Raw genomic sequence first — 11941 nt, forward strand, 5'->3', positions numbered from 1 at the left:
GAATTAATTCACCAAGCAACCAAGCCAACTCCACTCATATCACTCATCATCCAATCATACGGTCTAGTCCAATCAGACTACAGTTAATTGGACATGTAATTAAGCCTGTACCAAGAGGCAAATCACTGGAAGTCATTATTCGGTGGAACAGAGCTCTCATCTCCCAATGCTGTAGAGAGGTGTGCATTTTTAATTTAATGCTCTGTGCATGCATACCTTTAAATCAAACAGCTGGTTGATGTATAAGAGTGGGCGAGGAGGTGTAGAGGTGTAAATCATGGTTACAGGAGTGTTTCTGTGTGCACGTGTGTGGTGGAAGACATGTAAAATTACTGACATGTAAAACAAATCTAATCAGAATAACACCTGTGTCAGCAGAACTTCTTGACATGTTTACACGCACACACACACGCACACACACACGCGCGCGCAGTCTCACGGTGCTATTTTTCTTTTTTGTCATTTATACTTACTTAAGCCCCAACATATGTATAAGTCAAGTACACCATGTAATACTTTTCAATGTGCCTTGTATGACCACACACACATACACACACACACACAGCAGTCCCATAGCACAGTCCCTGTGCAGAAACACAGCATCTGCTGTGGCCCATTCAAACACTCATCAATTAACTTTGATTCAGCTTATGATAATGAGATCATTATGATTCTCCACAGAAGTGTGAGGGTCGTTGGATCATCAGCGAGACCTTGTGGTGACACTGCAGCAACACATACACACACTACATACACTCATACACACACACTTTCGCTCTCCATCTCTAAACTAACACTATCTAATTGACATGATTTCATCACCCATAGATTTACATAAGTGGTGTGGACAGCTACGAATTGCACTTGGTAAACAGCAGTTCTGCCCTCGCTGAGAAAGCTGAATGTGTGATGAGGACGGACTATTTGTACTGTATATAAGTATAAAGCACACACTCACACGCAACATGCTCTTACCAAACGTAGTGCCGGCATCAGGCCGTGACACGGATGAGACAATGACAAAGCCGAAGCCCTCGTTCTCGCCCCTCTGGATCTCTACGTCGTACGGCTGTAGGGCTGTGGGTACTGCGGGCACCATGGCGGGCACCACAGCACTGCCGCTTCCTCCTCCACCACCGCTGCCAATGCCACTGGTGGAGCCTGAGCCCGAGCTGACTGTGTTCAAGGAGTTCTGGCTGCCCTGCGGCGTGCGCTTCTCTTCAGTCAGAGATGGTGCCTGAGTGCTGCTGTGGTGAGACGAGGCAGGGGACGGAGGCACGTCTCCCTCACCCTTGCACACTGCGCACAAAATTAAAAAAAAGAAACACATTTTGTTACAAAAAATTTAGATGAAAGAACTGATATTAGAACTGTATTGCTATTTTATTATGCAATCTTAGATGACACAACAGAGAAGCAGCAATGGAAGGATATCATAGGCTATCGTAGGTAAATAATCAACATAAAGGTGGTGTGATGCAACCCTGACACAAAGCAGATGTAACGTTACCAGCCAGAAGTTGATTATTTTCCAGTAACAGCATGTCTCAAAGTGTTATACATATTACACCACAGCAACAAGCCAACATTAACTATAACGAAACATCAACCTTTCATTCATCTATAGTTATGTTTAATGCTGTGTAACATCCAGAAATAAGTTAGTTCCTGTCATCACAGCTATAAACAGCTGTTCCCTCACTGGCCCTCACTCTTTTTTCCTCTTTCCTGAAGTGTCAGGAAACTTAAAGCTTTATCTCTTACTGTTACAAAGTGCCCACTCCTTTCATAAATGCTTTATAATAAACGTTGATTCACAAAAAAACTACACCATATCAACAATTACACATTATTAATCCGCTTATGTGAAGCGTCTGCTATGTGTAAGGTCCATGTGTAAGTCCTGTGACATGATAATGTATTAGATCAAGCGCATAAACATAGACCTTGCAGCTGGGAAACGTCTGTCAGAGAAAATGAATTGAAACCTCCTGCCCAGTCAGAATCGAGCGTTCGGCACGATGGCACCATTAAGAATTTTATGTAAAATCACCGTCAATGTAAAAGTAACCGCTGCGCTGAAAATGATCCATCACCTAAATAATATCTGGACGGTCTTGATGGACAAAGTAGAGGAGAGCTGACAAATTGTGTACAACAACAGTTGGGCTACAGTCAATAATTATTAACATATAAAATGACCTATATGATGGGTGTACCATATGTAGGAATAAGCTGGGTGATAACCTAATGAATTGGCAACTGAGTGTATGTACCTTTTATATGTATGAATCTTTCATAATACTGAGTACTTGCATCACATTTTAACTTTAATGAGTCTACTTCAGATTTCTTAAAGTTCCCGCTTGTCTGTTTTTTCTTTTTTCTTTTTCTGTCTTCAGTTCAAGCCAAACTAAGTCAAACTTAAACGAAATGAAAACAGATCTACCTGGAAGACGGTGTGTGTTTTTCTGAATATGTGTGAGTACCTCCGTAGCTTGTTTTGCGGCGGACTGTGAGATTGACGTGGCCCTGCTTGGCTGCCTGCTGCATGAGCTGCACCACCAGCTGGTGGGATTTGCCCACCACGGCTGTTCCATCCACACATATCAGCTCATCCCCAGAGCGCAGGCGTCCATCCTCATCTGCCGCGCCATACTTCACTATGTGGCCAATGTAGATCTAATACATTAATAAAACAAACACGCACACAGTATTAGCCTCTGTGTTAATAATAACACAGTCTCAATTATTAGATCAGTCAATCAAATAAATATGCTATGTTAAGTATTAGCTAGGCGTGTGGCCATAAACACATTGCGCGTATACTTTGGGCATGTCTGGACAAAAAAAAATCAGACTATCGATCTCTCTTTGAACAAGGGTGCTATTTTCAAAGCTGTTGAAATAACATGTATTTACGTTGAATACTAATTAGTTTCTAAGTAAGACAGTACAGGTCCGTAGATTTATACAACAGCAAAGTGTGTGAGCATCGCACCGGTTCTCCAGGTTCATTCCCGCCAAGGATCCTGAAGCCGAATCCTGTGTCTTTTCTCCAGAGAAAGATGTCTTGTTCTTGAGAATCCGGCACTAAAATATACAATGATCAGTAATTGATGAATGAATGATTGAATAAGCCAGTATTAAATACTGTCAATATGCACTCCAATTCAAAAGGGAAGGACCAAAGGGATGGATTAAAGACAACAGAGAAATCTAAAAGATGTATATAAAATAAAAATAAAAACCAAACATTTTTTTCACTTATACCTGAGGCACACTCAAAACAAGCACAAGATGTAAGGCTTTATTTAGCAACACATACAAACATGTATATTGAAAATATCACAATAAAGGCTTTTCAGTCCTGCAGACACACGTGCACACTCCTTGCTCCTTCAATTGCTATTTTTTGCTCTCACTCTCATACACACATACCCTAATGCATATCTTCTCTGTCTCTCTAGAGATCCTAAAATGGGGTCAGAGAGGAAGACATGGAGGTGGAGAACTGAAAACAAAGCTAGAATAGAAAGCTGTTAAGAATAGCTTCCTGCTATTATAACAAACCAACCATGATACATATATATATATACACATACATATATAAATGTACCAGAACAGATACATACAAGTTAAACTTGTACGAAGTAAAATTCAAGAAATCACAGAAACTAAAAATGTAAAAATTACTACTTTGTAATTTTGTGCCTGTTATCAATAAGTTCTAAGGATTTATGTATCATTGTACCAAGCTCAGACAGATAGACAGACACACACACACACACATTCATACTGATCATTATGGAGTATTTATATAATTGTGTAGCTAAATATTGCAATGCCTAACTGTAGCATCTCTATCCTGAAAAAATGTTTAGCTCTTTTACTTTTTCCAATAAAAGCACATTTACCATGTATTCCTATCATCATTCATTAAGAGGGCAAAGACATTAATGCACTTGTATGACTGGGCACATTGGGAAGGTGAGAAAGGGACTCCAGTCCAAAAGTGTAAGAATGCCAGGCCGGTAGGGGAATTAAACTGGCACTGATTCAGAAACACGTGTGTGAATGACTGTGAGGTGGACAAAGATTCAGCAGATGGGTCCCAGTTCCCACATCTCATTAGCCTGCCCCTGGCCTTTATCTGGTCCAATCAGGCCTCACAATGAGCAAAACGGGCAGGATCTAAGCCAATCGGAATGCAAGGCACAAGTTTCCACACGGACAAACAGCAAAACGGCCCCCACAGGAGGCTCAGCACGGGTCGCTTAAAGAGCTTGTCTAAAGCGCCTGGCCGATGCCCCAAAACCCAGCGCCGATCGTTTAACTGTCCTAGCTGCTCCTCGTTGATCGTTTAACAGGCCTGACTGGGTGTTGGCAGCATCCGTGGACACTCGGAAGGGACCAAATGCTTCTATTTGTGAACAATCTGTCATGCAAAACATACATGCCCACACACACACACACACACACACACACACACACACACACAGCTGAACTTATTCTGACCTGAGCTGAGAAACAGCTACAATACAATTCCAGATGAATTATAGATAACAGAGTGCACGCTTTAAGTTTTCAGAACTCTTTTGCAGACAACACAAGCGGCATACTGTATATAAAGGAAAATATCTCCTCCTACACACTGCCTTTCCAATTGACCACAATTAGTAAATGAATCCTCATCTTTAACACTGGCACTTCTTAGTGACATAACCATACATTTCCACCTTTAACACTCCTGCTCTATGTTTAACCACAGAGGGATTATAGAATAGAAAGCAAATCAGGTTTTATATTTTTAACCAGCTATTTTGCTGTAATACACTACTGCAATGAACAGCCATGAATAAGACAAGATTTCATCAAATCTTGAGAGTTGAGCCTTGCTTCTCATATCATCTCTACCAATGTGTGGGAGGACGTGAAAGGGTCATACATAATGTATAAAAGAGTTACAGAAAGAAAGAGAGGGAGGGAGAGAGAGAGAGAGAGAGAGAGAGCAAGAGTGGGCAGTTATGAGACCTCATTAGTAGATTCTATATCAAAAATGTATCTCGTAAAAACAAGCACACAAACAGAATATTAATTTCTACCCAAAATAAGACCTACAGTCTTGCTTATATACCATATACCTAAATACCATGTCAGAAACGGCAAAGATCATCACATTACATTTACTACACAACCATAGGATATTTACTATGAAAAAATAAATCTTCTGCTAGTTATTTTTTACACAACATACAAATCTCCGGAGAATATTTTCCTGTGTGTTAAGGTGCCATACTATTAAGTTCATAATGTGCTACATTCAAATGACATTCCACATAAAAGACCCATCTCTGGGGTTTTCACTCTTGTGATGAATATTTTCTCCGAGCTCAGATTTCACAAACTGTGACACAGTGCTGTTTTTAATAGGGCAAAACCTGCTCTAACGGGTGGCGCGACAGAAAATTGTGACAATGCCACAAGTGTGAATAACCAGGAGACAGAGAAAGCACAATTGACCCTGCTCTCTGTGTGAGAAGGATGGGCTTCCTCTTTCCTTCTGTCCTCACTCATCATGGGCATCTGTGAACTCATATTAATATATGGAAAGATGATGTTAATCTTCTCTCTCTAGAGTTGGCAGTTGTGATGTGAGAGTGAAATTGTATGGTTTCATTTGCAGTGAAAGCTAAGTGTAATTACAGCGTCATTTTACTCACAAGAGCACTTTGCTTAGCTATTTACCAACACATTTGAGATATTTCCAATGATTTTATCTTGTTTCCACTGCCTTTACGTGGTCCATGTACAAAGACTTAAAAATGCGTCTATGTTTGGATTCCAGTTTGGAATGTTTTCACAACTTGAATGGCAAGATTACTGTGTGTTTATGTTCTCGTATCAAAAGCTCTGACTGCTTATCTGGCCATAAAATGATAAACCAGAGACAGTAAAAGTATATATGGAGTCATAAACTGCCGTTCAGCACGGAAAGTATGTTTAAAACAGATAATGAAATATAATCTAATCTAACATTCCACCTTGGTTCACATAGAAATATGCTAGATGCACCATTAAACCAAAAGGAAGAAAAATGTCAAACTTAAACAAGACACTATATTTGAAGAAGAAGGTATTATACGTCATGTGGCAAGACCTGGTACGTTAAATATCACAGAGAAATGAGGTCTAATTTAAGTGCAATTGTTATAAAACTGTGATTGATGATCTCTCTGCCTGTTTACTTACACAGTGACAGTAGAACAGAGAATTAACTCATAAAGATGCTCTGGACTGATCTGTGACAAGACATCTACTTCATCCTTCTGATCTGAGTGTGAAATAAACGAGACTGGCTGATAAAGACACATCAAGACTGTGCATGTTCTTCAGCCTAAAAGAAGCTGAGATCCCTAGAGGTGGAAATACTTCACACGCTTTTGTCTTTACCTGTGACTTCTGAGGGAAATTATAGCAAGGAAGAATTTAAAATCATGAGGTAATAAGTTATTACAAACAAAATGGCCACTAGTGATATAGTTGTGCTTTCACCATGTTCACGTGACTCACTTCGGCTCTCGTACATGCTCCTGGATTGTGCCCAGATCTTGAAAGGATCGGGTTTCTTCTGAAGGGTGCCATTGGTGGGTGGCTCCAATGGGGGCAAGCTTGGCAGGGGCTGGGTCGGAGGAGGTGGCACCGGGGGCGGAGCTGCCAGCGTCTCAGTGGGCACAGGGGGCACAGCAGGTACGGCGCGGGCCGGTGAATCTGTGTGGGTGCTGCGGTGGCTGCACACGCTGTGCTGAGAGCTTCCCTGGCTGTCCTTCCTCTCCAACTGCTGACAGACAAAGAGAGAGGTGGGAGAGAGATGGAAAGTTGGAGGGGGAGGGCAAAGAGAGAGACAAGTTAGAGAGAAACGTGGGTTTGCAATAGCAGAAGTCAGCTCATGTCTACGTTTCTCTGATGCAACTGCATGTAAATCATCAAGTGACCCTGGGGTGGAGGGTGAAGGTGGAGAGAGAAACAGAGAGAGAGAGAGTTGCTTCGCCAGCACTCATCACTGAACTCACTTCCCATTTCAACAAAGCTCTTTAGAACTGCCCCAGAACATCAGACCGTGAGTGAGAAACAGCCTCTGACTTGGGCGCGAGTGAAAACTACGAGCAGAGGCAACACAGAGAGAGTTGCAGAGGACGACTGATGGACCGAGACAGATCAGACGATATTGGAGTTACTGAGTTGAGTCTGGAGATAGACAAAGCCACGAAACAAATGAGAGGGAAGAAAAGAAGGAGAACAGGACAAGAAGGATGAGATGCAAGGCCATCCTTTTTATCTGGATATCTGTGTGTGCGAAAATGTGTGTACGCACGTTGCTTTGAAACCCACACACGTCTTTCAGTTCTTTACAGAAATATTCACCTGACTCTCCCTCCCTCCCTCCCTCCTGACCTCCATCTAGTTGAATAAATATTACCAAAACAACAGATGACGGCTCAGATTATAAAGTCCTGCACATAAGTACAAAAGCATCCTTAGATTTTAAATGCTCCATGTATTGCTGCTCTTGTGGGGCTCAGGGACACAAAATGGGACTCAACCAACAAACAGAGCTGATGCTCTCAAAGTAAGCTCCTAAAACATAAATAATCGACCTTAGCAATCTCCCTGGTCAGAAACTAAAAGCACTACAGTGCCTACACATCCGCTTCTCTCTCTCTCTCTTCCTTATTTGACTCCTTGTCTTTCACTCCTTCTCTCAATCTCTCAGGTTAAACCATGACTCACAGAGTTAGCACTAATTACAAAGACTTTGACGCAAACCTTATTCATTCATAAAATTTAAATATATTACACTGTATATGACATTCAGCTGTATCTCCTGAATTCTAAAACTGTTCCATTTCAGCTTTTCAGTCATTTAAAAAGAAAGAACATTTCTAATCATCTCCACCAGTGACGATTGAAACCCTTTTAGAAATTCAAAAATGACTCAAATACACAAAATACTACTCACATCTAATCTTTATGTTTTAAACTATCAGCTTGCTTCACCTGAACCTGCAATGCAATGCAGTATATTGATTTGCACAGGTGAAGGTGGAAACCAGAGATAATAAAGGCTCATGTCTCCGTAGACAAAGGTGGGATGTTAAGGAGCGTATCACGCGTGGTCACTTGGGAGCAGACGCATGATTCAGCACATACGATCTGGGTTGGGTGTGGGGGCTAAAACCAAATTCACAAACAAAAACAGAACAATGCTAAGACTTCTATCATTATCTTGATTTTTTTAACCATTTCTTTGAATGATTAAACCGTCTCTTTTTCCTCTAACTCTGTCCACTTACAAACACACTTTCACACTATTTGGCTCTTATTGGAGAAAAGGAACAGGAGAGGAGGAAAGGCAGTGTCGAGTAATGACATTGAAAGTAGCGCAGATGAAGATGAGTCTCCTTGTGACACTTGCAGTTCAAAAAGCAACAGTAATGGTGAACATATGAACAGAGGAAAGGAAACCAGGGCAGAGAGGAGAGGAGAGGAGAGGAGAGGAGAGGAGAGAAGAGGGGAGAGGAGAAGGGAAGAGAAAAGAGAAGAGGAGAGGAGAAGAGAAAAGAGGAGAGGAGAGAAAAGGGGAGAGGAGAAGGGAAGAGAAAAGAGGAGAGGAAAAGAGAAAAGAACAGAGGAGAGGAGAAGAGAAAAGCTGAGAGGAGCAAAGAAGAGCAAAGAGAGGAGAAAAGAAAAGAGGAGCGGAGAGGAGAAGAGAATATGAAAGAAAAGAGATGAGAAAAGAGAACAGAAGAGAAAAGAAAAGAGGAGAGGGAAAGAGAGGAGAGGAGAAGAGGAGAAAAGAGGAGAGGAGAAGATAGGAGAGGAGAAGAAAACAGAAAAGAAAAGAGGAGAGGAAAGGAGAAAAGAGGAGAGGAGAAAATATGAGAGGAGAGGAAAAGAGAGGAGAGGAGAAGAGAGGAGAGGAAAAGAGAGGAGAGGAGAAGAGAAAAGAGGAGAGGAGAGGAGAAAATATGAGAAGAGAGGAAAAGAGAGGAGAGGAGAAGAGAAGAGAAAAGAGGAGAGGAGAAAATATGAGAGGAGAGGAAAAGAGAGGAGAGGAGAAAATATGAGAGGAGAGGAAAAGAGAGGAGAGGAGAAGAGAGGAGAGGAGAAGAGAAAATAGGAGTGGAACAGAGAAAAGAGGAGAGGAGAAGAGAAAAGAGGAGAGGAGAAAATATGAGAGGAGAGGAAAAGAGAGGAGAGGAGAAGAGAAAAGAGGAGAGGAGAAGGCAGGCAACACAATGACCTTAACCTGTACATTTTATTTCTATAGAACTCACAGTGTTACATGACTTCTATATAATATATATATAATATACTTTATTCATATCTGAAGATATTGATTTTTCTACAGGTTTATTATTCTCACTATTACTGCATCACCTCGTACACACTTTTCCAGTATTACTGTCAGACTAAAAACACTCATTAAAGGGAAAGTGAATAGGACACACCACTGGGATGAAGTACGATAAAGAGAAGAGAGACGGAACATTGAGGATGTTACTCACCACCACTTTAGGACTCCTCTTGGCCTGGACCACCCCTGTGAAACAGCGGCACAGAGAAAGAGAAAGCATTAATACCTCTCTTCCCAGTCCTGCCCTCTACCCAAAAAAAGAGATAATTGACAAACAAGTGTCCAGCCTCAGAAACCCAAGGAGCCGAGCGCTTGCTCTCTTTCCCTGCTTCCTTCCCCCTCTCTCTCTCTCTCACCCTCTCTCTCTCTTGTGCTCTCCTTGTGCTTTGGGAGCATGTATGAAGAGGAGGCACGGTTGTGACGCTGGAATGCCTCTCCACCAATCTCTGATTCTCAGCGAGGGAGCAAAGTAGGGAGGGGAGAGGAGAATGAGCGAAGGAATGTGTATATGTGTGGATGCTGCTATGTCCTGGAGAGCGCTGACTGCCTGTTTGCACACGCTATCCTGCCTATGTGTGTGTGTGTGTGTGTGTGTGTCCTTTAGACAGCCTCCACGGCTTTGAGAGTAAGACACCCTCCGCCTCTCGTGGTAATACCCACCCCTGCCCCTTGTCTCTCTTTTTGCTTCCTCACCTAAAACACACACACACACACACACACACACACACACACACACACACACACACACAAGTTTTCAATATTCCACTTCCCATTCTAATCTACATATACATGTACACACTCGCATCTCATCAGTCTGGGATGGCTCTGTAAAACAAACGAAATAAAATCAGGCACGCAGGTTAATCGCAATCATTTCTACGCGCTTCTATCTCCGGACACTTCTACAGACTCCTGAATTCAAAATGGTAAATTAGCATCTATTTGAACGCGTGTGTAATGCCACTTACTTCTTGCTTACATAATATACACCACAGCCGGCATCTTTATGAATATTCAGTTTCATATTCACAGCAAGAGAAGACGCGCATTCATTCTTTATATATTTCTTACTCAGAGGAGACTTCAGAGGTTCGGAGGGGGAAAAAAAAAAGAAGTCCTGCGCTGGAACCTTTCAAAACCGTTCGAGTCACATTTTCTTCATAAAGTACACATCTCTGAATCGCTCTTCGCCTAAGTCATTAAATGTTAAAAGTGCTCTCTCTCTCTCGTTCTCTTCCGCTCCTTTTCTCTGGCTCGCTTCCCATTTTATGCTCTTGCAGACTTTCAGGCTACATTCACATTACAAAGCTAAAGTTTGCAGAACTGCATGAGTGCAAAAATCGAATTCTTTCCAATCCCTATATATATATATATATATATATATATATATATATATATATATATATATATATATACACACACACACAGTATCTCACAAAAGTGAGTACACCCCTCACATTTTTGTAAATGTTTGATTATATCTTTTCATGTGACAACACTGAAGAAATGACACTTTGCTACAATGTAAAGTAGTGAGTGTACAGCTTGTGTAACAGTGTAAATTTGCTGTCCCCTCAAAATAACCAAACACACAGCCATTAATGTCTAAACCGCTGGCAACAAAAGTGAGTACACCCCTAAGTGAAAATGTCCAAATTGGGCCCAAAGTGTCAATATTTTGTGTGGCCACCCTTATTTTCCAGCACTGCCTTAACCCTCTTGGGCATGGAGTTCACCAGAGCTTCACAGGTTGCACCTGGAGTCCTCTTCCACTCCTCCATGATGACATCACGGAGCTGGTGGATGTTAGAGACCTTGTGCTCCTCCACCTTCCGTTTGAGGATGCCTCACAGATGCTCAATAGGGTTTAGGTCTGGAGACATGCTTGGCCAGTCCATCACCTTCACCCTCAGGTTCTTTAGCAAGGCAGTGGTCATCTTGGAGGTGTGTTTGGGGTCGTTATAATGCTGGAATACTGCATACTGATCATGCTCTGCTTCAGTATGTCACAGTACATGTTGGCATTCATGGTTCCCTCAATGAACTGTAGCTCCCCAGTGCCGGCAGCACTCATGCAGCCCCAGACCATGACACTCCCACCACCATGCTTGACTGTAGGCAAGACACACTTGTCTTTGTACTCCTCACCTGGTTGCTGCCATACACGCTTGACACCATCTGAACCAAATAAGTTTATCATAATCCATGTCCTTAGTCTGCTTGTCTTCAGTAAAATGTTTGCGGGCCTTCTTGTGCATCATCTTTAGAAGAGGCTTCCTAACTGGGAAGACGGCCATGCAGACCAATTTGATGCAGTGTGCGGCGTATGATCTGAGCACTGACAGGCTGACCCCCCACTCCTTCAACCTCTGCAGCAATGCTGGCAGCACTCATACGTCTATTTCCCAAAGACAACCTCTGGATATGACGCTGAGCACATGCACCCAACTTCTTTGGTCCACCATGGTGAGGCCTGTTCTGAGTGGAACCTGTCCTGTTAAACCGCTGTATGGTCTTGGCCAC

The 11941-nt window shown here is 42.2% G+C and overlaps 1 protein-coding gene across 24 annotated transcripts in view; it reads right to left on the bottom strand.

Annotated features, from left to right (window-relative positions):
- Positions 1–11941, bottom strand: part of LOC128607639 (membrane-associated guanylate kinase, WW and PDZ domain-containing protein 1-like) — a 151704-nt gene that overhangs the window by 13256 nt on the left and 126507 nt on the right. For 23 of the 24 annotated variants that reach the window (XM_053624686.1, XM_053624685.1, XM_053624690.1 and 20 more), the window contains 5 exons: positions 9570–9604; positions 6574–6841; positions 3002–3093; positions 2490–2682; positions 976–1299 (listed from right to left, as the gene is read on the bottom strand). In XM_053624686.1, the coding sequence (XP_053480661.1) occupies positions 976–1299; positions 2490–2682; positions 3002–3093; positions 6574–6841; positions 9570–9604 (912 nt within the window). The remainder of the gene's footprint in view (positions 1–975; positions 1300–2489; positions 2683–3001; positions 3094–6573; positions 6842–9569; positions 9605–11941) is intronic. The other variant, XM_053624671.1, reaches the window with a different exon arrangement.

Source organism: Ictalurus furcatus, chromosome 5 (genome assembly GCF_023375685.1).
Source record: "Ictalurus furcatus strain D&B chromosome 5, Billie_1.0, whole genome shotgun sequence".
In the NCBI taxonomy this organism is placed as follows: Eukaryota; Metazoa; Chordata; class Actinopteri; order Siluriformes; family Ictaluridae; genus Ictalurus; species Ictalurus furcatus.